Source organism: Canis aureus, chromosome 36, assembly GCF_053574225.1.
Source record: "Canis aureus isolate CA01 chromosome 36, VMU_Caureus_v.1.0, whole genome shotgun sequence".
In the NCBI taxonomy this organism is placed as follows: domain Eukaryota; kingdom Metazoa; phylum Chordata; class Mammalia; order Carnivora; family Canidae; genus Canis; species Canis aureus.
Window position 1 is genome coordinate 18607096 of NC_135646.1, and position 26633 is coordinate 18633728.

Below are 26633 nucleotides of genomic sequence, written 5' to 3' on the forward strand. Positions count from 1 at the left end.
AGGCTTCCCACAGGGAGCCTGATCTGGGACTGCATTCCAGGACCCTGGGATCATGACCTGACCAAAGGCAGGCACTCAACCAGTGACCCACCTAGGTGCCCCAATACAGACATTTTAACATTTGTTCTCCCAACCTATTATCTAGAATGTCTTTTCATTTCTTAGTATTGTCTTGAAATTCTTTTTTCAGTGTTTTATAATTTTCAAAGTGCAGGTCTTTTTCCTCTTTGGTTAAATTTGTTTCTGGATATTTTATCATTTTTGGTGGAGTTGTAAATGGGATGTTTTGTTTCACTTTCTACTGTTTTGTTATTAGTTATAGGAATACAGCAGATTTCTGTACATTGATTTTGTATCCTGCAACTTTACTGAATTCATTTGTCAGTTCTAGTAGTTTTTTTGTTCACTCTAGATTTTTCTATATATATTTTATGTCATCTGCAAATATTAAGAGTTTTACTTCTAAAAAAAGAGTTTTACTTCTTACCAATTTGGATGCCTTTTATTTCTTTTTTTAATATATTGTTGGATTCAGTTTACTAATATTTTCTTAAGGATTTTTGCTTTTGTACTCATGAGAGATACTGGCCTGTAGTTCTCTTTTTGGGGGGGTATCCTTATCTGATCAGGGCGGTATCAGGGTTGTATCAGGGTGATTGCCTCATTGAATGAATTTGGAAGTTTTTCTTTCTCTTTTATTTTTTGGAATAGTTTGAGAAGTAAAGGTATTAGCTCTTCTTAAATGTTTGCTAGAATTTGCCTGTGAATTATCTGGTCCTAGACTTTTGTTTTTTGGGGAGTTTTTTGATGACTAAATGAATTCTTTTTCTCATAATTGGTCTGTTGAACTTTTCTATTTCTTCCTGCTTTAGTTTTGGTAGGTTATATGTTTCTAGGAATTGATCCATTTCTTCTAAGTTTTCCAATTTATTGGCATATAGACTTTCATGATATTTTCTTGAGTTGTTTGTATAATTGGCATTGATTGTTATTTCTCTTCTTAATGATTTTTTTTGGGTTTTCTCTTTCTTTTCTTTTTTTTTTTTTCTTTTTAAGAGTGTGGCTAGAGGTTTATCAATTTTGTTGATCTGTTTAAAGTACCATCTCCTGGTTTCATTGATTTGTTGTTTCTTTAGTTTCTATATCATTTAGTTCTGCTCTAATCTTTATTATTTCCTTCCTTTTGCTGGTTTTGGGTTTTGTTTGTCCTTTTTTCTAACTTTAGGTATAAGGTTAAGTTGCTTGAGATTTTTCTTGCTTTTTGAGGTAGGCCTGTATTGCTATAATCTTCCCCCTTAGAACCACATTTGCTGCATCCCAAAGATTTTGGATCATTGTGTTTTAATTTTCACTTATTTCTGTGTAATTTTTTATTTATTCTTTGATTTCTTGATTGACTCATTTTATTGTGTAGTAGCATGATATTTAGCCTCTATGTATTTATACTCTTTACAGATTTTTTCTTGTGGTTGATTTCTAGTTTTATAGTGTTGTGATGAGAAGGGAGGTATGATGTGACTTCATTTTTTTTTTTTAATTTGTTGAGACTTGTTTTGTGGCCTAGTATGTAATCTATTCTTAAGACTATTCCATGTGTACTTGAAAAGAAGGTGTTTTAGGATAGAATGTTCAAAATACACCTGTTAAATCTATCTGGTTCAGTGTGTCATTCAAAGCCACTGTTTCATTGTTGATTTTCTTTTTAGATAAGCTGTCCGTTGATTTAAGTGGGATGTTAAAGTCCCCTACTATTATTTTATGACTGTTAATTATTTCCTTTCGTGTGTCATTAGCTGTTTTATATATTTGTGTACTCTCATGTTGGGTGCATAAATATTCACAGTTGTTATACCTTCTTGTTGGATTGTCCCTTTTATGTAGTGTCCTTTTTGATCTCTTGTTAGTCTTTGTTTTAAAGTCTATTTTTCTGATATAAGTATTGCTACCCCAGCTTTCTTTTACTATCCATTTGCATGGTAAATGTTTCTCCATCCCCTCACTTTCAAAATGCAGATGTCTTTCAGAATGAAAGTCTTGTAAGCAGCGTATAGATAGGTCTTGTTTCTTTACCCACCCTGTCACCTGTCTTTTTTGATTGAAGCATTTAATCCATTTACATTCAAGGTAATTATTCATAGATATGTATTTATTGCCATTTTGTTACTTGTTTTGTGGTCATTTTTATAGATTTTCTCTGATCCTTCTCTGCTCTCTTTCATGTTGGCTTTCTTTAGCAATATACTTGGATTCCTTTCTCCTTATTCTTTATTAATGTTTTTTTATTTGTATATTAGGTTTGTATCTAACATCTTCAGTATATAGCAGTTTATTTAAGTTGATGATCACTTAAATTTGAACCCATTCTTTATTCTTCTCTTCCTCACGACTTAGGTATATGGTGTCCTACTTTATATCCTTTTATTTTGTGAATCCCTTGACTGATTTTTAGGAATATGCTTATTTTACTGCATTTCTGCTTTCTACTTTTTCTTACCGTTATTTAGTCTTTCCACCCAAAGAGTCCCTTTATCATTTTTTGTAGGGCTGCTTAATGGTAATAAATTCCTGTAACTTTTATCTGTTTGGCTCTTCTGACTGACAGCCTTAGTGTGTAGAGTATTCTTGGCTGCAGATTTTTTTTTCCTTTCAGTATTTTGAATATATCATGCTATTTCCTTTGGCTTGCAAAGTTTCTGCTGAAAAAAAAATCAGCTGATAGCTTTATGGGATTTCCCATATGTAACTGTTTGCTTTTCTCTTGCTGCTTTCAAAATTCTTCCTTTATGTCTACTTTTTGCTATTTTAATTATTATGTGTCTTGGTGTGAACCTCCTTGGGTTGACTATAGGATGAATCTTGTGCCTTCTGGATTTGGATATCTGTTTCCTTCCCCAAATTGGGGAAGTTTTCAGCTATTATTTCTTCAAATAAGTTTTCTGCCCACATTTTCTCCCATCTTCTTCTGAGATCTGTATAATGTGAATGTTATTATGCTTGATGGAGTCACTTACTCCTCTAAGACTATTTAGAGTTAAGTCAGTAATTGAGAAATAAAACTTCAGACAAAAATGGGTTGGAAAGGGTTGGGGGAGGTCTTTGGATTTGCTAGTCCATCTTTTCTTTTGCATATTAAAATGAGAACTAAGGATTTAAATGATTCAGCCTGAAGTTGTAGTTAGTGGCAGAAAAAGAATTTCTAGTCTTTCCTGACTCCTTGTTTAGTCCTAGACAACTTGGGCTAGGAAGGTGTTGCAGACTTTCTTTAAATGGACCCTTTCAGTGGTATAAGATAATGAAGGTTTTATCTTTACTAGTTCAAAAGTGGAGAATAAAAAAATGAAAGATTTACTTACTTAAGTTTTCTTTTTTCTTTCTTTTGTTTTTAAGTAGGCTCCTCATCCAGCATGGAGCGCAACACAGAGCTTGAACTCACAATTCTGAGATCAAGAGGCAGAGGCTAAGCTAAGCCACCCAGGTGCCCCAACTTGAGTTTTCTTGTTAACCACTTTGTGTTAAAATTTTAGAGGATGTTTTAGCATTTGTTGTTTAAACACGCTACAAACTCATTCTGAAAATTTCAGTAGCTTTTTCCCCATATTTTCACCCAAAGCAATTCTTGACCATTAAATATTACCCATTTCCATTTGTGGCTGGTTATGGTCAGGAATAATGAGCTATATCTGGTTGGATTTCGACTCCTGCCAGAGTAAAATACTGATAAAGATGGAAGAGAAACTACTACTGTATGTGGGATTCACTAGTAAAGTGATTTTTTCCCAACCTTGAGTTTCTATTCAGAGTTCTGGCTAATTCTAAAAATCTATTTTAGCAATTGTGTGAATTCAGAGTTCTGGCTAATTCTTAAAGTCTATTTTAGCAGTTGTGTGAAATTTAGGTATTGAGAGTAGCTTCTTTCATGGATATGGAGAGAAAAAATTTGACAGAATGGGAAGAGAAAAATCTAAAGAAATGGAGATAATAAAGCAGGTTGTAGAATAGTACAGCATTTTGGAATGAAACCTTGAAAAGGAGAGCAAAGGAGCTGAAGAAAATTGAGAGAAGAGTTTCAATGTGATAAACATATTGATAAATATCCTTATACTTTGAATTTGATTTGATTCTTTGTTTAAAATTAGTTTGAGTTAGGTTTGTATCCTGTACAGGAACCCATATTATGACTCATTTGTTACTCTTTAGGGGAGTCATATTATTAATACACCTATTGAGTCAAACCTATCCCTAGAAACAGATAGCCTTATAGAAATATCATCAAACTATTCCACCAAAACCAAAGTGTATTGTAGTAATTTCTTTGATTTTTTTTAAAAATTTTTTTAATTTCTTTGATTTTTTAAAAATCATTCTGTTGATAGGGAAATTAATTTTAAATGTGTTTTGGTTCCTTGAAATTAGTACTTCTTGAAAATTGGGTAAATTAGCCTTTATTTTTTTAAGAAGTGCAGCCTTAGTTTTGAATCCTTTGAAATTAGATGTCATCGTAGGTTTGGAGTCATCTTAGATTGGAAATATTTAATAGAAAAAAAGTTGAAATTCAGATGAAGAAAGAATCTGCCTCTTTGGTAGTTGTTCTGGGGTGACAAATGAGAACTACTATATGGTATCTCTCCTGAAGTCTGCAACCTACTTGGGTGTGGAGGGTGATAAGGCAAGTGCACGTATAACCACCACATAATATAAGGCTGATTTGCTGTAAAAGCCGTAGAGAGGTACAAAGTTCATGGGTCTCTTGGAGGAAGTAGCATCCAACTTGTTTTGTTTAGAAGGATTATGCTTAAACTTTTTTTTTTTAATTGAGATATAATATTCATTTTTTTAAAGTGTAAAATTTAGTGGGTTTTACTGTATTTACAAGTTTGTACAACCTTGCCATCAAATTCTAGAATAAACCTTCTAAAACTTGAATGTTTTTAGTTGAGGTTGTGTCCTCTAGTTCTCAGGCCCTACCTACCACTCCCTATTTTATATTTGGTTACTACTGGTATTTATATTAGTCATCTGACGCCTGAAGGCATTTAAGTTTGCTTGAGTTGTTTTTTCTAGTTTCATTAACCTGGAAGCGAATGCCAAAATTTCCCTGGAATCCAATGTCAGTGTGGGGAATAATGGCTCTTGTCCAGCATCCTTTTTCCCACCTCTATTCCTTTGCCCATTCTATGCTCTAACTCCAAGAATGGTCCCCACTTCTGCAGCCTTTTGTGAGGGATGACTTCTTATTGCCATCAAGAGGGCTTCCTTAGAATAAAATCCAAACTCTATTTCTTGGTTTACAAATACTTAAATGATATGGCCCTCTCTTCCTATCAAACTAATTTTTCTTCCTACTCTCTGATACACTAAACTTGTATCTTCTACTAGAAATGATCTTCTCTCTGATCTGTGCATGTCTGATTCCTTCTCGTCATTCATATCTCAGTTTATTGTCACTACTTAAAGAAGCCTTCTTTGTACATCCAGTCTAAAATAGCTACTCTGTGACTTTCCATACAACTCTAACTTAATTTTCACCACGCTTGTTATGGGTCTTATTTTTTTGTTTGGTTTTTGTTGTTTAATATTTCTCTACTTTGACTAAAATCGAAGTTCATTGTTAGTTGGTTCCTTGTTTGTCACATTTGTAACTGTAACCCAAGCTTCAAGAACGATGTTTGGCAGATAGTGTATGCTTAATGTATATTTCTTGAATAAATATTGAGTGAAAATGCTTGCTTTGATGGCTTCGGGCCTGGTTCATCTCCCTGTATGATTCTACCTGTTTCTGTCTTCCAGAAATTTGCCAGAATCTCTGATCTTTGGTTAAGCTTTTGCCATCTCTAGCTTTCATTGCCTTTGAGCTTATTCCCTTTTGTAATTGTTTACTGTCATTTTAGTGGGATTTTAGGGAGAGAAATGTATTCTCTCATTCTTTTGATAGGCTGAGGTGTTGCAATCAGGTTGAAAACATGAACAAAGACCAAGTTAAGAAAGCATCGCTTGTTTTTTGAGAATACTAAGTAGTTTAGATTGTTTGAAGGGTAGAAAATAAGGTTGAAAATTTAAATTGAGGCCATGTCAGAGAGGGTGTGAAATCATTTGGTGTAAAGTTTGTACTTACTTCAGAATGTCATGGGGAACCCTGCAGGTGTTTGAGCAGAATCATGGCATGAAAAAAGTTTTTAGGGAAGATTAGTTTGACAGTGACGGATTTAAAAAAGAGGTCAGTTAGGAAGTTGGTAGAATAATCTGAGGACTGTTTGGTATGGATCTGAACCAAGATAGTCATCAATATAAGAGGGAAAAGACTCAGAAAAATAGTTGAGCTTTCTGATGATGACACTGATGAATGGTTCTGTAATAATTTAGTGATGTGACTTTTATTTAGATGGGTTGGTTGATTGCATGGGGAATTATATTGAACGTATCTTCTATCAGCAATGTGTTGTAAATGTCTTTCCTAGGATTTGTATGTTATGAGATAGATGAAATAAAGCAGACAGCTTTGTTGAATAGGGGATATGTCAACACTGGCACTTGCTATCTGGATGTTGGGCAAGAGCTCAGGGAAAATGTGAACAAATAAAAGCAAGGTACACGTGTTTTACTCCCTTGGTTCTCACATGTAGTAACAAAATTCTTAAAGCGACTTAAAAACTCATCTTGAAGTCCTTATTTAGTAAGCCTTCTTATTTGATTAAATAGAGTTGATCCTGAACAGTGCAGAGACTAGGGTGCTGACTCCCATACAATGAAAAATCTGAGTTTAACTTTTGACTCCCTCAAAATGTAACTAATAGTCTACTGTTGACCAGAGGATATATCACTAATACACAGTTGATTAACACATACTTTGAATGTTATATGTATTACATGCTACATTTTTATAGTAAAGTAAGCTAAAGAAAAGAACATCTTAAAATCATAAGGGAGAAAAAATACATTTATAGTACTGTACTGTATTTATCTTAAAAATCTGTATAAAAATGGACCCACTCAGTTCAACCTATGTTGTTCACGGGTCAAGTGTACTAGTCTTTGATTTAGAATGAATTCTGGTTTCTTCCTGACCTACTGTGACAATAACCAACTTTTTTTTTTAGTTACTTGGTTTTTTTATCTAAAGGTTAGAAATGATTGGCTTTGCCTCTATGAAAGAATGTCTGTTGAGTATTTTTCTAAAGTGGTAAGCTTTTATTTGCATTAAAACTAATTTAATGATGACCAAAATAAGCTAAAAATGTTACTGAGTGAACCAGGCAAATGCAATTTAGGAATGGTAATATATGCATAGGATAATAAAAATCATGTGTTAGAGAAATACGCAGTTATATTTTAGGGACCTTAGACTGCATTATTTTATTTTATTTGGTAAAAATGTTTGTCAGCCTATTTTTTTCCCTTAAGTTTATTTCTGAATTTAAAACAATGTATTAGTTGAGATACTGTGTTTTCCTAACTAAAGTACAGTTTCTTGAGGACAGACTGACTTTATCTCTTCTCTCTCCCTCCCTCTCTAAATTTATTTTGATATAATTTGAAACTTACAGAAAAGTTGTAAAAAGAGTACAAAGAACTCCACATTCCCTTTATCTAGATTCACTTATTGTTTACTTTTTGCCTGATTATTATTCCTCTCTATATACGTATTTATACATACTCACATATATTTTTTTTCTGAGCCATTTGAAAATGAGTTGCAGACCTTGTGCCCCTTTATGACTAAATTCTTCAGTGCGTGTTTCCTAAGAGCAAAGATGCTGTCTTACATAACTGCAGTAGTATCAAAATCAGGAAATGTAACATCAATATAATACATGATCTAATCGACAGCCCATAGTCAAATTTTGACGGTTTATATTTATAGCTAAGTTTATATGTTTACATATTTTCTTGGGGTCCAGGATCCAGTCCAGGATCAAGCATTGCATTTAGTTGTCAAGTCTCTTTAGGTTTCCTTTAAACTGGAACACATACTCAGCCTTTGTGTTCTTAATCTTCACGTTTAACTGTAGGCCAGTTATTTTGTAAAATGTCTTATGATTTGATTCAAGTAATGCATTTTTGTCAGGAATACCATAAAATGATAATGTATCTTCTTGGTGTATTATATCACAGGAAGCATATGATACGGGTTTGCCCAATATTAGTGATGTTAACATTTATCACTTGGTTCAGGCAATGTCACCTAGTAATTTATGGGGAGATATCTTGACAGTTTGTAAATAGTCTTATCAAATTTTCACCCATAAGTTTTAGCATCTACCAATGCTTAGCTGAATCACTTGTTATTAGAATGGTTGCAAATGGTGACCTTCTGTCATTTTATCTGTTTTAATTCATTGGCATCCTATAAGGAAGAGCTTTTTTTCCCATGTATTTATTTATATCAGTATGGATTTGTGGATTCTTATTCAATGATAGTTTCTTCCTGTCATAATTTATTTTTGATGCTTAAGTTGTTCCATTTTATGCTCTAGGGCCCCCCTTTAGGCTGGTTTTTACGTCCTTATGACTTCCTGGCACAAGAAGATATTCTAGGATCTCATCTTATTTTTCCCCAGCCCCAGCCTTTGAATCATTACTTCAAAGGTCCCTGGTTCTTTTTTAGCTAGAGTATGTATTTAGAAAAAACAAAAACTGGGTGGTAAGTATGCTAATTGCTTATTGGGGTGTCATTGCTACTAGGCTTTTTGAGTGGGGATACCTACAAACACACATAAACACGTATCTATGTTTATTTCTACTACTCCTGTATTTACTTCTATCTCTTTGAAACCCAGAGTTCATAGGGATGATTCAAAATGTAGCCTAAATGGCTCCTAAGCCACAGGCTATTATTGTCTAGCACTCTCCCTCCAGTTGAAGTTGGAGAGTACATGCATAATATCAGTTATTTCCAAAGATAACTGATATGCATGTAGAATAGCAGGAAAGGTCCCAAGTATGGAGCAGAATAAGCAAGATGAACATTTCTGGAAGCAGTCATGGAAGCCCCATTTCTACAGATACGTATAGTGATTGTATGTGTTTCCTAGGACTGCTCTAACAACCCAACACATACTGGGTAGTTTAAAACAACCAGAAACTAATTCTCTCAACAGTTCTTGAACTTAAAAAGCTGGAGTATTAAACAAAAATATTACTTACTATTATTTGTTTTTGTTTATTGGGGTTTCTTTTAGTTGCTCTGTGATTTCAGATTATGGTTTATGTTCTCCTTTGTAATTAGCAATTATAAGATTGATCATTAGAACTTCTTATTTATTAGGAATGTTAGGAGTTTCTTTGTAGACCATTGAACTTAGCTTGTTTTTTGTTTTTGTTTTTGTTTTTCATTTCAGATAAGGCGTTCCTGTTTGGGGTTTAATAGATTAACAGTATCCAATATTATGAAAAATCCAATATTAAATAAATAAACGAATATGGTTATTTTGTGAAAGGAATTCCTTTGCCAGAGGTGCATATAAGTGCTTGATAAATAAAACATTATATTAACAAATTACCTGATTTGATTTATAGCTCTCTTTAGACATTATGAAGAACTGTTAAAAACAATACTTGTTTGTTTTTATGCCTTTTTATGTGATCTTTAGTTTACCTTTGAGTTAATGTACATGATAATGAAGAGGATGTGTTAGTTACATCTTTGGTTGTCAAAAACTGAAACATAAATAAAGGAGATAGATAGCATAAGGGGTGAATCGCCTCCCCTAGTATTTCTTTTTCCTCTGGGTAAGGAAGGTTTCCACCATGGCCAGCCCAAAAATAGCACACTTTTTAATTCATTAGGGAGGTTTCATTCCATGTAGAAACTACAAAACTTAGTTCCAGATGTCAGCTCACTCCCAGAGGATGAGGCTATGTAAGTTTCCTGGTGGCCAATTTACTCATATTGCTCCTATGAAGCCTTGGAATAACAAGGACATTATTTCCTTCTTGGTCCCCTTTCAACATTTCAGAAACCATAGCTTCCCTTAAATTTGCTTCATGCTCAGGCCTACAAAAGGAACTTTGTTCCTAGAGAATTTTTTTATCAAGGTGCTTCATTCAGTGTTAACCATGTCTCCCACAGTTAGGATTAATTGTCTTTGAAATCATAGAATGTATTTTTTGTGTTCTGCATAGTATTTGGCATAATGCAGTTTGTAGGCAAAGTATTGAAAGTGTTGGACCCTAAGTAAAACTTGGGCCATTTCTGTTGAGGGCCACTAACCTTAACAGAGAATACTTCAGTGATTGATTTACAAAAAGCAACTTTTGACTTTTTACATTTTTTTTTACTTATCTGCTCTATAAATTAATAAAATACAAAGTTACATTTATTTTAAGAATAGGTACACAATGGAAAGAACCTGGTGTATATAAAAAATACATATACATTTTAAGAAACTAAATTTTGGGAAAAATCAATTTAAGGTCTCTAATGCCAAACTCAGCTACCTATGTTAAATGTAATAACTACAGAAAAGAATGAATAATAAAATAAAAATTTACATAAACATTTATCTGATTTCTGGGTCAAGAAGAATTAACTCACCAAAACAGTGCAAGAATTCACCAGGAAAAGAATTTACATATTTGATAACTTAAAAATAAAACTTTTAGCAGTGTCTTCAAAAAAACCAAACACCAGCCAACAAAATTAAAAGATAAAACCTGAGGAAGATGTTGCTGTACATACAACACACTTTAATATCTTGATTCTGTGATGAACTCATGTAAATTCAATTGGTTCATTAAATTCCCAGTTTCCATTTGGGCAGTTTACAAATGATGCCATTTAGTTCCTGGCAGAACTGTGTTCTTTGTTGAAAAGTTGTAGATCAAGAAAGAAATGAATCAAGAACACCTCTCTCTGGGTGCCCTAGTCAGATGAGTAGTTAATGGCCCTCCATCCCCCACAGTTCTCGCTGCATTTTACATTATGGTGTGTCCTATTTCTCCCCTTTTCCTTCACTGCTCTGACTTCCTCCCTCCTCCTTTTGATGAGTCTTCCTCTTTTTGTGCCTTACTAATTTTAACAGAGTTTTTTTCTTACTGTTTCTTTTGTCTGATTGAGGTTTCCTTCCTCCTTTATTTTGCAAGAGTTGTATCTTGCACAGTTAGGAGCACTCCTTGAACTGGGAAGTCTTTTTAGCCTCCCTTCTCCATTGCCTGTTTTTCTTGGAAATTATCAAGTAGAGCAGCATCGCAGGTTTTTCAAAAAATGGTTTTGTCAGAATTACTGAAACATAACTGGACATAAAGAACTAAAACTTCTATCTAAATGAATAACTTTCAGAAGAAGCATGGGACTATGATAATGGAGGAGGAGTAATTGGGGTACGTTAATGAAGGGATCTTGTCAATGCCTAATTTCTTTATGGGCTTTGGAAGTCCATGTCGTACTTTGCCTTTAACCAAACTGTGGGAGTGTGAAACTGCATTACTTTTGTCTTGCAAGTCCTCCCAATGTTTGTAGCACAACACACTGCAGCAGTTGTCAGACTTCAGTGGTCATAAGGAATACCTGGGGTGACTTGTTAAAAATGTCCCAGAATCCTGGAAATTAGTATTTGATAGATCTTGGACAGGCCATTTTAAAACTGACTTTACAAGAAGCACTCCAGATAATTTTGATGTGGGTCATCAGCAGACCACAATTGGAAATAACATTGCTATACAGTACAGTGTCAAATTTAAACTCTTTGGTATGGCTTATAATTTTGCCCCTAAATCCTCTCCAGTCTCCTTTTCCATGGGTCTACACCACACATCTTATGCATTAGAAATGTTAAGTCACTTAGCGTTCTCAATATGTCTGTCTTTGTCACAGCTTTATACCCTTGAACTTACTGGTCCCTCCACCCAAAACACCCTTCTCCTTCTCTGCCTTGCATATTCATTCTTCAGGTCTGGACTGAAGCATCATCCCTTTCTTGTCTCCTCAAACTGAGCTAAACTACGGTCACATAACATACCTCTGTTATAGCACTTAAAACTGTTTTATTGTTGTTGGTTCCCTTGTCTGTCCCCTACTTGCTTGTGTATTCCTTAAAGACAGAGGCTATCATGTCCATCTCTATTCCCCCAGTGTCTGGCACTGCTGTAGATGAACAGCAAATATTAAATAAAATCAAAGTGTCTCTTGCCTCTTTGGAACATTGAACATGTTAGACCTAGTGAAATGCTGTAGTGAGAGCTTTGCACTCCTCCTGCCTTCTGAGAGATTTAATGTGGTTTTAAGGATACTTATTTTTACAAAACAATTATTTTTGAAGTGTTACAGGAACAAAAAGAGTTCAGTAATAAATAAGGCATCCTCATTCAGTACCGTGTATTTTTCTTAACACTCTTTAATATATGACTTGTGTAAGTTGTATTTCCTCTGAGGACTTTAATTTCCATTTCTATAGTTATCTCTACATAATGTTTACAGTAGCCTTCTGTTGGTCTTTCCCTTCTTTAATAACTCTTACACAAACATCATGTCCTCTGACTAAGATATGATTTCTCCCCCTGCCCCTTGGCTTCTTTGTTTAACAATATGGTTGCCTTTGGAGGTAAAGAATAGACTTGGCTTTCAAGGTCATATATATATGACCTTAGTTTTTGACTTTTAAATCTCACTTTTTCCTCTTGTTTTATTTGAGTCAATCTCATGACATTTTACAAACACAGACTTTCCCCTTTGCTCTTTCAGAATTTACCCTACCTGGAATATATGTATTCAAGTTCTTAAGCCCTACTCTAAGCCCAGCCTTCTTTTTTTTTTTTTTTTTTTTTAAGTTTTATTTATTTATGATAGTCACAGAGAGAGAGAGAGAGGCAGAGACACAGGCAGAGGGAGAAGCAGGCTCCATGCACCGGGAGCCCGGACGTGGGATTTGATCCCAGGTCTCCAGGATCGCGCCCTGGGCCAAAGGCAGGCGCCAAACCGCTGCGCCACCCAGGGATCCCTAAGCCCAGCCTTCTTGATAAAGATCACTGTTCTGTCTCGCAGTGAAGAAATTGAATAGTAAATCAAAATATCTTCCAAGAGGAAGGCGAATAGGGAAAATATGCTTGAATAATTAACTTCATAAAAAATTTAGCGGAAATAATATAATTTCATACAAAGGCATACAAATTTTGTTATATGTAGTGAAGCTTGCTACATGTAAGTTTTAACCTGTGGTAACTGAAGCACAATTACTGACTGTTACGTGTGAAATGAAACCAACCAGCATATAAACAGTGGTGGATCATCCCACCATTATTTCTGTTTTTACTTCATGAAAAAAATAAATGTAATTAGTTTAAAATATGAGTTCAATCATTATTACCTGCAATCTGTGACTATTCTGTAATAAACATGATTTTGAAATAATCAGGCTAACCAAACCTTCTCATTACTTGAGTCCTAGTAACCCTTCCTTGTTTTTTCCCATTTGAATATTTACTAGGCACCTTTCAATCTATCTTCAAAACAGAATCCATACCCTCCCCAACTCTAAACTGCTCCAGAGGACAGTGTGGCTGGAAGGGAGAGTGGGGAGAGAGATCAGAGAGGTCCGTGAAGGCCAGGATCATCAAGGGCTCTCTTGATATGCCAGTGTCTTTGGATTTTATTCTGTATTCATTAAGTGTGCCCTTTGGGGAATAAACTTTTTCATTTGTGTTAGGGTACATTTATTCTTTCAGGACATAGCTTCCCTCAGATGTAATGGACCAGGGAATTAAAGTGGAACTTTAAAATATACCCCCCCCTAAAGTAAAAGTACCTAATCTAATAGTCATAGAATAATTTAATAATATTTGTTCTAGTATATATTATAGTTTCTTTGGGCCTGTTTCCACATCATTAAGGAAAAACATCACATCAGAAGCTATTCTTTTAAATCCAAATTATTTAAAAATAAGATTCATAAGTTCTATTTTCTTTTCCTTAATGTTTTTCCCCCTTTGCAGGGACAGTTGACTGTTATTTTTATTTTTATTTTTATTTTTTTACAGTTTCTGCTGTCGTCATTTCCATTTGGGCCATTATGCTGGGAAGATTCAGATTTAAAATTGTGATCTAATTGGAGACAGACATCAATATATAATGGAGAATGAATTTCTGTACTAGATTTGCTGACTTTAACACTACAGAGCCTATAAGAAAATTTGGGGGATGCTCTCATTTGGTGTGTGTAGTAATCAGAAATGATGGCATTTCTGGGTGTAGGAGAATAAGGATCAACTAAAACTTCTAGAGAAGGGAAAATGCTATTTTAGGGTATAGATCTATTAAGAAATGTAGGACCTAAATTTTTACTGCAAAACTCTCTGAATAGGTGCTTAATTTTTATAAAATAACCCACATGGTGACAAACTCAAGAATGGAAAAAAAAATGGCAAAGGTTACATAAATAATAAAAGTCAAATAGTTGCTTCAGAATTTCTATTTATTTTATGACTTTCTGTTATTAACAGCTCCCTAGCCATATTTCCCTCTACTTTAATCTGCAGTAGTCTAGATAAAACTGTTAATGAAAATATGTAGAGAGATATTTAAAAATCCAAATAATTATTGGGTTTGAATAATATGAAAAAAACTCAAAAAACCCACCAGTCTCTGATGTGGAGTCTATAGTTCCATTTAGCTCCATAATAATATAAAATACTCTATTCAGGGTAGCCCCAGTGGCTCAGCGGTTTAGTGCCGCCTTCAGCCCAGAGTACAACCCTGGAGACCTGGGATCGAGTCCCGTTTCAGGCTCCCTGCATGGAGCCTGCTTCTCTCTCTCTGTGTGTCTCTCATGGATAAATAAATAAAATCATTAAAAATATATATTCATTTTGAACTATTTTGCATATGCTCTGCAAAACTATATGCAAAATTATATTCCTATTTTACTTTTACCAGTATAGCATCTTCTCTATGGGCAATTATGTGCTCAGAAGGGAAGTGCAGGCATAAGTATCATTATCTCAAAGCAGAATTCCTCCTAGAATATTTTAGCTTCTGAGTTATTCCAGTGTGTTTAGTTTTAAAGATTAGGGAGGAAGAGGAAGTTGACTTTTAAATTCTCAGTTCTGTTGCTTGTTGGCCTTCATTATGAAGGCGATATTCCTAATCCTAGATGTTCTCAAACTAGCAGTTATTTGAGTTATTAAGCTCCTGGTCAGAAGAGGTTTTTCTTCATACTAACATTTTATGTTTTCCTTGGTAGATAACTTAATGAAGTATGATACCAGGTTTCTATTGTAATAGATCTGTAAATCCTAGAACTAGTATTAACACAAGTGAATTATAAAAACCAAATCTCTTTAAGAGTCAAATGTATGATTTTGGGAATTAGTGGATATATTTTCCATTTGTTAAGAGAGAATTCCCTGTTTTATACATGCTTAGAGTAGTGAAATTAAGAAGTGAGAATGATCAGTTAATATTAGAGATACTGGTAAGTTCTGATCCTTTGTAGTATTAAGCTTATGAAAATTATCTCCCTTAAGTGATTAAATGGGATACGATCTAATTTTCCATATTGTTAGAACTAAGTTCAGTTTGATTTTTGTAACACTACTTGACCCTTTCTGCAAAATTTCATATAATAAGGGTTAACATTTAGCTTCATGACCTCTCATTAGATAATTAAGTTCCTCACATCTCATAACCACATTTTAAGGATCACAGTTACTTTTGTTGATTGTTGCTTTGGAGGTGTAATATGTGTTCAGATTCTTATTTGAGATTAAGGATATCTTTAACCTCTGAGGAATTGTTTAAACCAACAGGCAAGTGGTAGCCCAAATATTGCCTAGATCCACTGGAACAAAATTTGTGCTTCAGAAACATGAGTCAAGAATATGGAATGTAGAATGATGATACTTATTGTGTCCCTGGGAAGGTTAATAGGTATTACTCCAAATTGAAGGGAAAGGATTTGTAGTCAAATTAATTTGAAATATGTTGGTTTAAGCAAAAATAAGCTTTACTAAAGTTTTCTCAGAGAGAGACAAACCAAGAAACAGATTCTTAGCTATAGAGAACGAACTGATAGTTACCAGAGGGATGTAAGTGAGGGGATGGGTGAAATAGGTGTTGAGGATTAAGGAGTGCACTTGTGATGAGCCCTGGGTAGTGTATGGAATTGCTAAATCACTACATTGTATGTTAACTATACTGGGATTTTTTTTTTAAAGATTCTCAGAGCCTTTAATATTGAAATATTTTACATTAATCAGATTAATCTTTAAGAATTTTAAGTCTCAGTCATTGATCTCACTTTGTTTTGTGTAATCTTTTCCTCTCTTCACAAAACAATATACAGGTTCCACGTCAGATACCCCATTACTGATGAGAAGAAATGAAATCTCTCTTCTTTCAAGGACTTATACTTGAAAAGTCACAACATATAGGAAATTTTGTATATAAATTTAAAGTTTTCAATTCCAGTTTTCTGTAGTTTTTTTGTTGTTTTTGTTTTTAATTTCAGTAGTCTTACTAGCTCTAGTTCCTTGGATTTTGTCAGAACTGATGAGAAAGTAAGATAGAAAGAACACTAAGAGGAACAAATCCAACAGACTAAACTAGATTAAAAATTTTGTCTTTTTCTTAAGTGCTTTTTGGACTAAGGTTTTGCAAGATACATACTTACTTGTATCTAGGTTTTTACAGAATAAGTGAGATAATAACCTGCTGGATTGAAGTCTTCTGAAATTAGTTCTCTGGTGATTGGGGTGTTACAGGATCTGTTAGTGGAGAAAGCTATACTATAATATCCTCTGATTAATGGGTGGACTCTGCAGTTTTAAAATTCTTGTTACTTGTGATTCTGATAATAATCTGATACATTTTGTTCTTTTACAATTTCCTAAAATTTTGAGACTTAATTGCTCATTCCTACTCACTTGTCAGCCCTGTCTCCATTAATGACTTCTAATTTCCTTGTATAATATAATCTTTAGTTTGGAAGGTTTGATTCTAGAAAGTTAACAGTATATATCAGAACATGTATGGCATGGCAGGTGGCCCCGGGTGGCTCAGTGGTTTAGCGCTGCCCTCAGCCCAGGGTGTGATCCTGGAGACCCGGGATCGAGTCCCACATCAGGCTCCCTGCACGGAGCCTGCTTCTCCCTCTGCCTGTGTCTCTGCCTCTCTCTCTCTCTCTCTCTCTCTCTCTTTCTTTGTCTCTAATAAATAAAATCTTAAAAAAAATGTATGGCATAATTTTTCAAGTTTAACCTGTTACACTCATTTTGTCTTTCAGATGGAGCAGTTATCAGATGAAGAAATTGACCATGGTGCTGAAGAAGACAGTGATAAGGAAGATCAGGACCTGGACAAAATGTTTGGAGCCTGGCTAGGGGAGCTAGACAAACTCACTCAGGTTAGAAATAGTGTTTGAAAAATTGTTTAAGGATTTTAAGTCATCACTGTGTGCTAAAAGTTTACTGTGTAGACATAGGGATGTGGATATAGGTTCCATTTTTAAATGCTGCTATGAAGGGAAAATGTCCAAAACATTAACAGGTAAACGAATGGTAACTTTAGAACACAAAGTATTATCTTTTGTGGTTATTTTAAGGAGTCTAAAAGCAAAAAAGTACTTGTGACAGAGGTTCTGTTCATCTAAAGGGATTATTTAAAATCTGTTTTGTAAACTAAGATTGCTGGCTAAAAAGTTTTAAAACCTAAAATCTAAAAGTCTAAATTTTAGCAAAGTCTATTACGTAACTTAGTAAATATGGATATTTACGACACTTTACAACATAAGTAGTATCCTCACATGCAGGTATTTTCTATCACATAATTCTAGAATATTGACAAAATTTCATTCCTGGCTGTATTTCAAAACAACAGCAAAGCATTTTAATCTTGTTTTATTGTATCTTAAGTTTTAAAAAAGGTGGGTTAGTAACTATGCTACTTCATTGCAGATGGCTTTCTACTGGTTTGGTATTTGTATTCTTCCCAGTATTTTAAATTCCTTGCCATATAATGTTAAGAGCCACTCATCAAAAAAGTTGGCTTCTTTAAAAAAAAAAAGAAAAAAAAGTTGGCTCCTAAACTAATGCTGTGACTGGGTTTTTTTAAATTGTATAAATCTGTCTTTAGAGACACAACAGATTAACCATTGCATAATGGTGACTCACTGCTATAAGTTGGTTTTTAACACTGCAGAAATTTTCAAAAAATATTTTATGTACTTTATTAGTGACTAAAACCTCAAGTTTTTTGTTTTATTATTTTAGTTTATTACAAAGTGTCATCTGTGCACACACTCCTATCACATGTGCCATATTAATGGGATTTTCAGCTTTATATTAAATTGAGTTTAAGTTTTAACTAGTTGGTGAATCTTCTAAAATTGTTTGTAAAATTTTTTGTGTGTTTACATTTTCATGGAAGAAAGTTAAGAGCTTTTACCAAATCCTTATGATGCTCCCTCCACACCTACCCTCCCAAAAGTTAAAAAAAACATCCTGTTAGGTTACCAATTTCTTGGTATCAAAGAGTATTTTTTTTTTTTTTTTTACTATTTATTTTGTTCTCCCAGCACTGTGGGTACAGCAGATAATTATAACAAGTATCTGTTTATTTGAATTGGTAAACAGATTGACTCAATATATCCTCAATTATTTTCAAGTTATCTTACAGAATAACTGTAAAATACCTACTTATTACTATAATTTACCTACTTAATTTTTTATTTGCACTGAGAGAAGCATTAGGACTTAAATTGCAACAGAAGAAAAGAGTTTGCAAAGGTTGAAAAATACCCTATTTTGTGAAACTTTGAAATAAGTCAGTGAATGATTGTGGATCCCCTAGTTTAAAAACTGGTTGGACACTATCTGAATAGATTCCTTTTATCTTGAGACAAAAGAATAAAGAAGCACCATTCTAATCTAATTCTGTGATTTTACATACTGTCCAGTATTGTTTTTTATCTGAAACCTATTTGATAATTTAAATAGAAATTAAAGTTTTAAAAGGCTATTCTTAGTATTTGAAAATTTCTTTAAATAGACACTAAATAACTCCTGACATTTTCCCTGAACCTCTCCGTTATAAGCATCTTATATTCTTTATTGTAGAAAAGTTAAGAAAAGTGTCAATTTTAAATGTGGCTAGATAACCTACAAAACACTCTGTCCTGAAGTACAGTATAATTCTAGACTTAAAGGCAATATCATAGCTGGGTTAAAGTTCTTCCTCATCTTAATAGAGCTTGAGAAGAACAAGGATATTCCATCATTGTCTGAAGTTGTAGCCATTCACCAAGCCATTAAGATCTTGGGTCTTGGGACTTCCAGGGAAGATGTCAGAGTAAGAAGATCCTCAACTCACTATGTATCTCATGGATACAATTAGATAACCTCTACATCAGTGTAAATAACCCAGAACATGACCTAAAGACTAGAACAAACTTCCCACAGCTAATTGTAGGGAAGCCACATTCAAGAAAGAAGGAATGGCAAAGACATGAGGGAGGAGCATTCTGGGCACAGAGAAAGGAGAGAAACAGACTCAGACAAGGGAGCCTACATGGGGAAGATGTATCCCCATAACATTTGGCTTTGAAAACTAGCAGGGCCGAATTTCCCTTTGTTCTTACCGTCCATGGACAGTCCATGGAACTTAACACATAGAACTTTAAAAATCAGTGGAGTTGGCTCAGGCAGAGCCAGGACAGCTGGAGGAAATGGAGGCCCTGCCCTTAAAGAGGCCCCACTGAGATACAGCATAGAAGCAACAGTTTGAAAAACACCTGGGGTCAGGGAGAGGAGGATTTGTTTACTAATCTCAGAGCATGTGCTGGAGAGGCAGGGATCATTGAGGACTTCTCCAGGAACAAAGAAGCTGGCGGGAACCATTTCCCTCCCCAACTCCTGGCATAAAGCCACAGACAACTGCAGGAACCAGCCTGGAGCCAATACTACCTAACTTACTAACAGTGTGCCCTGCCCCCACGATCTATAGACATGCCCCCTCCAGCCATGCTTCAGCTCCAGGTCACCTCCCACAGTAGGCCATGCAGACCTTCCTACTTTGCTAACACCGTGCATCCTACCCTATGTATTTCTCTGGACCTGCCCTCCTCCAGCCTGGCCTGCCTCTTCCAGTGGCTGCTGGTCCTCTTCTACAGCAGACCAGAGCAGACTGTGCTAACATCACCCACCCTGCTCTGTGTTCTCTGCAGTCCTACCCCTTTCAGTATGCTCTTGGCTGGAACCCATTCAAAGTGGTACTACAAGGCTGGCAGGGTGAAAGCAACCCCAGCAGGGATGAGAACCACTCCAAAATGACTCCTGTCCTGGGACCAGAGGAAGATAATCGCATATATGAATACAACTGGGCCCAGCAGTGGTCTGGAGGTAGACATCTGGTCAGACTGCAGGCCCTGCCCACCAGTGAAAGCTTCTCAGGGAACAACACAGGGAGAAAGCCTTGCAGTTTGGTGTGACTGCAGCTCTGGCAAACACCTGGTCTGATTCAACTTAAGCCCAAGGTGGACCCAGACTGACTCACTAGCAATATAGGGACTAAACCCTGCCCACAACAGGCAAAGAGAACCATTGCACACCTAGACTGAAGGCAAAATTGAGTGAGCCACAACAGTGGGGCACATATAACCTACAAAGGAAACACCCCTGAAGCATCAGGTTCTGGTGAATAGAAACAACAGGAAACAACATTTTATTGTAGGGCACTACTTTCAAGAGCAGGAGACTTAACTAACTTTCCTAACACACTGAAACAGACAGAGACAAAATGAGGAGACAGGAATATGTTTCAAATGAAAGAACGGAACAGTCACAGCAAGGGAGCTAAACCAAATAGAGGTAAAATAATATGCCTGTTAGAGAATTTAAAGTAATGGTCATAGAAATATTCACTGGACTTGAGAAAAGAATGGAAGACCTCAGTAAAACCCTCAACAAAGAGATAGAAAAAAAATCAGAGGTAAGGAATCCAATAACTGAAAATTAAGATATACTAGATGGAATAAATAGTAGACTAGAACTATTGTAGAACAGATCAGTGACCTGCAGGACAGACTAGTGGAAATCAATCAAGCTGAATAGGAGAGAGAAAAATAATGATAATACAAAATGAAAATACACTTCGGGAATTCAGTGACACCATCAAGTGTAATATTTTTGCATTTTTAGGGATCCAGAAGAAGAGAGAAAAAAGGGGGACAGAAAACTTATTAGAAGAAAAAATAGCAGAAAACATCTCAAATCTGGGGAAAAAAACAAAAATCCAGATCCGGAGGCACAGAGATGCCCCAACAAAATCAGTCCAGGAAGGTCCACACCAAGATACATAGTAATTAAGATAGCAAAAAGTAATGATAGAAAAATTTAAAAGTAGCAAGAGAAAACAGTTGCAAGCATGGCAAACCCCATAAGGCTATCAGCTGACGTTTCAGCGGAAACTTTGTGGGCCAGAAGAGAATGGCGTGGTATATTCAAAGTGCTGAAAGGAAAAAACCTGGAACCAAGAATACTCTGTCCAGCAGGGCTATCATTCAGAATAGGAGAGATAAAGAGTTGCCCAGACAAACAAAGGAATTTATGAACATTAAACAGCCCTATGAGAAATGTTAAAGGGTACTCTTTGAGTGGAAAGACTAAATAGCAGTAAGAAAAGTAAGAAACACAAAAGCAATAAAATAAGTATATTTCTAAAAATCAGTCAAGGAATTCACAAAATAAAAGGGTGTAGAGTATGACACCGTATACCTAAATTGTAAGAAGGAGAGGAATAAAGTATGGGTTCAAACTTAAGTGACCAACAACTTAATGTAGCCTGCTATATGCAGAAGATGTTATATACAAACCTAATAGACAAATCAAAAACCAGTAGTAGATAAGCAAAGAATAAAAAGAATCCAAGTATATCACTAAAGAAAGCCAAAGAATAAAAGAGACAAACCAAAACATAGACTCTACACTATAGAAAACAAATTGATAGTTAACAGAGAGGTGGAGAAATGGTATAATGAGCACTGAGTAGTATATAAAATTGTGGAATCACTGTATTGTATACCTGAAACTAATAACAGCATATATGTTAACTACAGTTAAAATTTTAAAACAAATTTTAATGAAAATAAATACATAAATACAAAGAAAAAAATGAGCTTGGATCTCACTCATGTTGAGTCCAGAACTGTGTCTTATCTTCAGGGTACTTCATGCCAAGAATGAGACTCTGCTGGACCAAAAACAAATCCCTTTGAGGAAAGAGATAACAGAATTCTCTACATTGTTCCTTTCTATGTTGTATCTTACCATGCCCATATTCATACATTTAGCTTATAGTGAATTTATTATGTAAAATGAGCTCAGTCACTATATTTGATGTATTTGGAAAGATACTCACTTCAAACTAGGGTGATGTTAAATGCCTTAAGTAAGCATATATCTAAAAGTGAGAAAAATAACCAAAATGATATGAAAAACAATTATATTAGTCCTTAAAACTAGAAGGACTTTGGTTTTATTAACTATTACGTGACAGTTTAATCAAATAACAAGCTTTATGCATCTTTCTTATAATTGAAGCCTGAGAATAATACAACTTATTAAACTTTCTTTAGAGTTTGGATTCTGACAAGCCCACGGAACCGGTAAAAAGATCTCCTCTTCGTCAGGAAACAAATATGGCCAATTTTTCTTATCGCTTCTCCATATACAACTTGAATGGTAAGATGTAATTGGAAATAAAATGTAAAAGAGTGTACTAAATCATATAATGCAGAAGTAATGCAGCACCAGTTCCAAGTAGCTCAATACAAAAACTACATGCATAACTTGAGTTCTTATGTTTCTTGGTTTGTGCATTTTATTACTAATTCAGATAATCACAGAAAAAAATGAACTGGAACATAACAAAAATAGTTTTCTAGTTATTAATAGACAAAGTACATACTCCGGTGGAACCCCATGATAAACTTACTTGCACTTGTTGTATTTTCATTGGAATAAAGTCCAGTGAAATTACATGTTTATAATTTTTAAATCAGCCCCTCTGGCTTTTATTTTTGTATTATGCCCAATCAACTTTGTGATATTTGGAATTGACATCACAATCTGTAATTTTTTTAGGCTTTACATTTTTCTCTCCATGCTCTACCAGGGCACTGATCATATTAACAACATAGAGTCTATGGTAGAAAGTTGCATGGGGGATATGGTTAAAACCATGGGACAATATATGGTTTTTGCACTTTTAATCTTTCAGTTCATAATTTTATTCTTCCCTGATTACTACAAATCTTAAAAGACGGACTATTTGCTTCTAAAATTTTCTCTGAATTTAAAACAAAAAACTCTTAGAAATTATTCAATAGGCCTTAGGCCCAGTAGGATAAATTTATTTGCTTCCCTTTCATCCTTTGACAGATTTATAATAGAATGTATAAATTCTGATTCAGTGTGTTCTGGAAACATCATGTATATATTGTTCATTGCAGAAGCTCTGAATCAGGGAGAAACTGTGGATCTGGATGCCCTGATGGCCGATCTTTGCTCGATAGAGCAGGAGCTCAGCAGTATTGGTGCAGGAAATAGTAAGCGTCAAATCACAGAAACAAAAGCCACTCAGAAATTACCTGCTAGCCGACATACATCAAAACATGGCACTTTGAAAGGATTGTCTTCTTCATCTAACAGGATAACTAAGCCATCACATGCCAACTACTCTCTGGATGACATCACTGCACAGTTAGAACAGGCTTCCTTGAGCATGGATGAGGCTGCTCAGCAATCTGTACTAGAAGATACTAAGCCCTTAGTAACTAATCAGCACAGAAGAACAGCATCAGCAGGCACAGTGAGCGATGCTGAAGTGCGCTCTATTAGTAACTCCTCTCGTTCTAGCATCACCTCCGCAACCTCCAGCATGGACTCTTTGGATATTGATAAAGTAACACGCCCTCAAGAACTGGATTTGACACATCAGGGGCAGCCAATTACTGAGGTAAGTACATGGAACTTTCCCTGCTATTTTAGTATTTTAAAAAGGAAGAAATGATACTTTTAAAATGTATAAATTAAATTTCTTATTTTTTCTACATGTAAAATTTGTCAGGATTTTTTTGAGCTAAGGTTTAAAATCACTACATAAGAATATATTACCAGAACAGCAATGTCAAAATGATTAAGAGAGTGTCTTCATTTTGTTCTTAGACTATATGAAGACCTTGAATTAATATCAGTTGTCTCACATGCTTAAAAAACTTGAAATGTGGTTTATACTTGGTGATACTTTACAAAATTATAATAATTGTTACGCTGATAGTAACTGCTGTTTAACGTAACTGCTGTTTAACGTATGTTTATTATGAAACAAATTAAGAAAAAGATACCTACCACCACTCTAGTCCTCCCAAGATTTTATTTTATTATCAAAGAGTCAGTGTACTATAGTGGAAAAAGCCACTGGGCTTGGAATAAGGAAGCTGGATTCCAAGTGTTCTCTTTGCCACTCACTATCCATAGGACCTTAAATGAGTTATTCAGCCTCTGTGAACATCAGTTTCTTGTAAGTAAAATGGAGCTAATAGTACATGGTCTGATCCTCATATGATAGTTCAGAGAATCCAAAGTGATAATATATGTGAATGGAATTTTAAAAGATAGAGTTCTGGATGTGATGGGGTGAGGGCAGGGAATGGTTTTGTGTTAAAATAAGTTTAGCAAAAGCTGATTTTGGTGTAGGTAAATTCTGTATTGAATATTTTTGTTAAGAAGAAGGCAATATTGTTACAGGGTGGCAGCAAGAAAGAAGATCAGTATGGATAAAATAAAGCCAGCTTTCTCTTCAGTTTACGTTTACAGTCCTCTGTACCACAGAGTAAAATAGTCTATTTATGAATAATCAATACTAAGGTAAAATCTTATAAAACATGGTTTAAATAATTACAGAGAAATTTAAAATATATACCTATTACTCAACATTATTAGTTTCCCCCCAATTATTTAATTCATTAGGTTAATTTCCATCAGTCAGTAACTTTTTGTACCTATTAATATACTGAGTTTGGGCCCTGTGAAGCATAAAAGAAGCATGAATCATGATGGTTTGGAGATAAATTTTGAGTTTAATTGCTTATAAAGAAAAAGTATATTAATCTAAAAAAATAGACTTTCACTTACTTAAAATGAAGCTCATCTAAATGGTATACATTCTATAGAGAAAAATTTATTTCTGTTTTATGATACCTGGGGATTATATTTAGGACGAGCTATATAGTATGTATCATTTATATCTTTTAGATTTACCTGTTGGGATATGAGCAATATTTTATTAGGGATGTGCCTTCTTGGTTACTTTGTGTTTTGTATGTTGATATTCCTTCTTTCTAATCAGATTATTTTGAGTTGAGTCAAGATGCATGAGGTCAGGTTAAACTAATCATTAAGGATCTTTGTGTGTGTTTCATCTGTAAAAATATATACTCATTATATAAGTTCATATAATAAAAACAAAGTAAAAAGTGAAAAGTTCTCTCCCAGCAAACTCTTCAGTTATGACCTACTGGTATTCTTGGACAAAGATACCAGTGTTCAATAGTATAATATTTAGTGTAAGACTTCAATATATAAAGTTTGGTGAGTAAATCAGAAATAAAGCATCCTCTTCTTTTTGTCTTGCCTGGATGAGTAGACAAGTGGTTTAACAAACTTGGAACTTGCTTTACTGTACTTTTTAATGAATTTGGTCTGTTCTTCAAATCAAGAAAACCAATTGAGGCTTACTAGATCCCAAACCCATGTCTTAAATTGACCCCACACTTAAATACAGTCTCTAAAAAATATTTTAATTACTTTTGCAAGCATAGAGTTTAAAGAGTCAAATAGTTCTATGAGACTTGTAGAACACTTTGCCACACATGTGCACACACATGCCACATCCTCTCAGAGGTCAGAGCTTTAACTCTTTTAGCTGATTCTCAGGGTATTTACCTCTATGTCATTAAATCTGTATTGCTGTTTCTTGATATTTTTCAGTTGTATGTGTTATCTGCTGACTTCTCACTCTGGAAGATTAGGTTTAGATAAGTCTTCTCTCTTCTCCCCTCATTCTCCCCTATCCCAGTATATTTTGGTTGGTTTACTATTCAGTTTTTATATTATCATGACTATATACATGCAATTTGGTGCTAAACTGTATGCTTTTATTACATGGGACAACATTTTGCTTACCTGGAATTAATAATTGTCTTGAGATTTAAAAATATATAGTTTTTTTCTATGTTTATCATTGTTTCAACTCCAGACTTTCCCCTATTTTAAGTCTCTTAATTCAAACAAAATTAGTATTCTATTAATATCAACTTAAAATTCTTTGCTGTCTTTCCTAGTCTTTGCTCCAGCATCGTTCTTAGGTCTTTTCTCTCAGGTGTGTGAGCTTCTCCAGAGAAGATTCTTCCATTCTCCTGCATAGAGCATATATGCTGGCTGCCCGTGCTTTAGCAGCCCATTTGGGAAAGAAGGCTTGCATTGTAAGGTAGTCCTCAATGTTCAGTATGTGAATTTCAATTTAATCCTTTTAGGTCAGAATTTCTCAGCATTAACTAGTAACATTTTGGGCTAGATCATTCTTTGTTGTGGGAGCTCTCTTGTGTACTGTAGGAAATTCAGCAGCATCGCTGGCATCTATCCTATCCACT

General features: G+C 34.7%; 1 protein-coding gene across 8 annotated transcripts in view; it reads left to right on the top strand.

Moving 5' to 3' along the window:
• Positions 1-26633, top strand: part of RAPH1 (Ras association (RalGDS/AF-6) and pleckstrin homology domains 1) — a 95529-nt gene that overhangs the window by 17152 nt on the left and 51744 nt on the right. For all 8 annotated transcript variants that reach the window (XM_077885144.1, XM_077885143.1, XM_077885146.1 and 5 more), the window contains exons 2-4: positions 17211-17330; positions 22557-22662; positions 23433-23938. In XM_077885144.1, coding sequence (XP_077741270.1) covers positions 17211-17330; positions 22557-22662; positions 23433-23938 — 732 coding nt within the window. The remainder of the gene's footprint in view (positions 1-17210; positions 17331-22556; positions 22663-23432; positions 23939-26633) is intronic.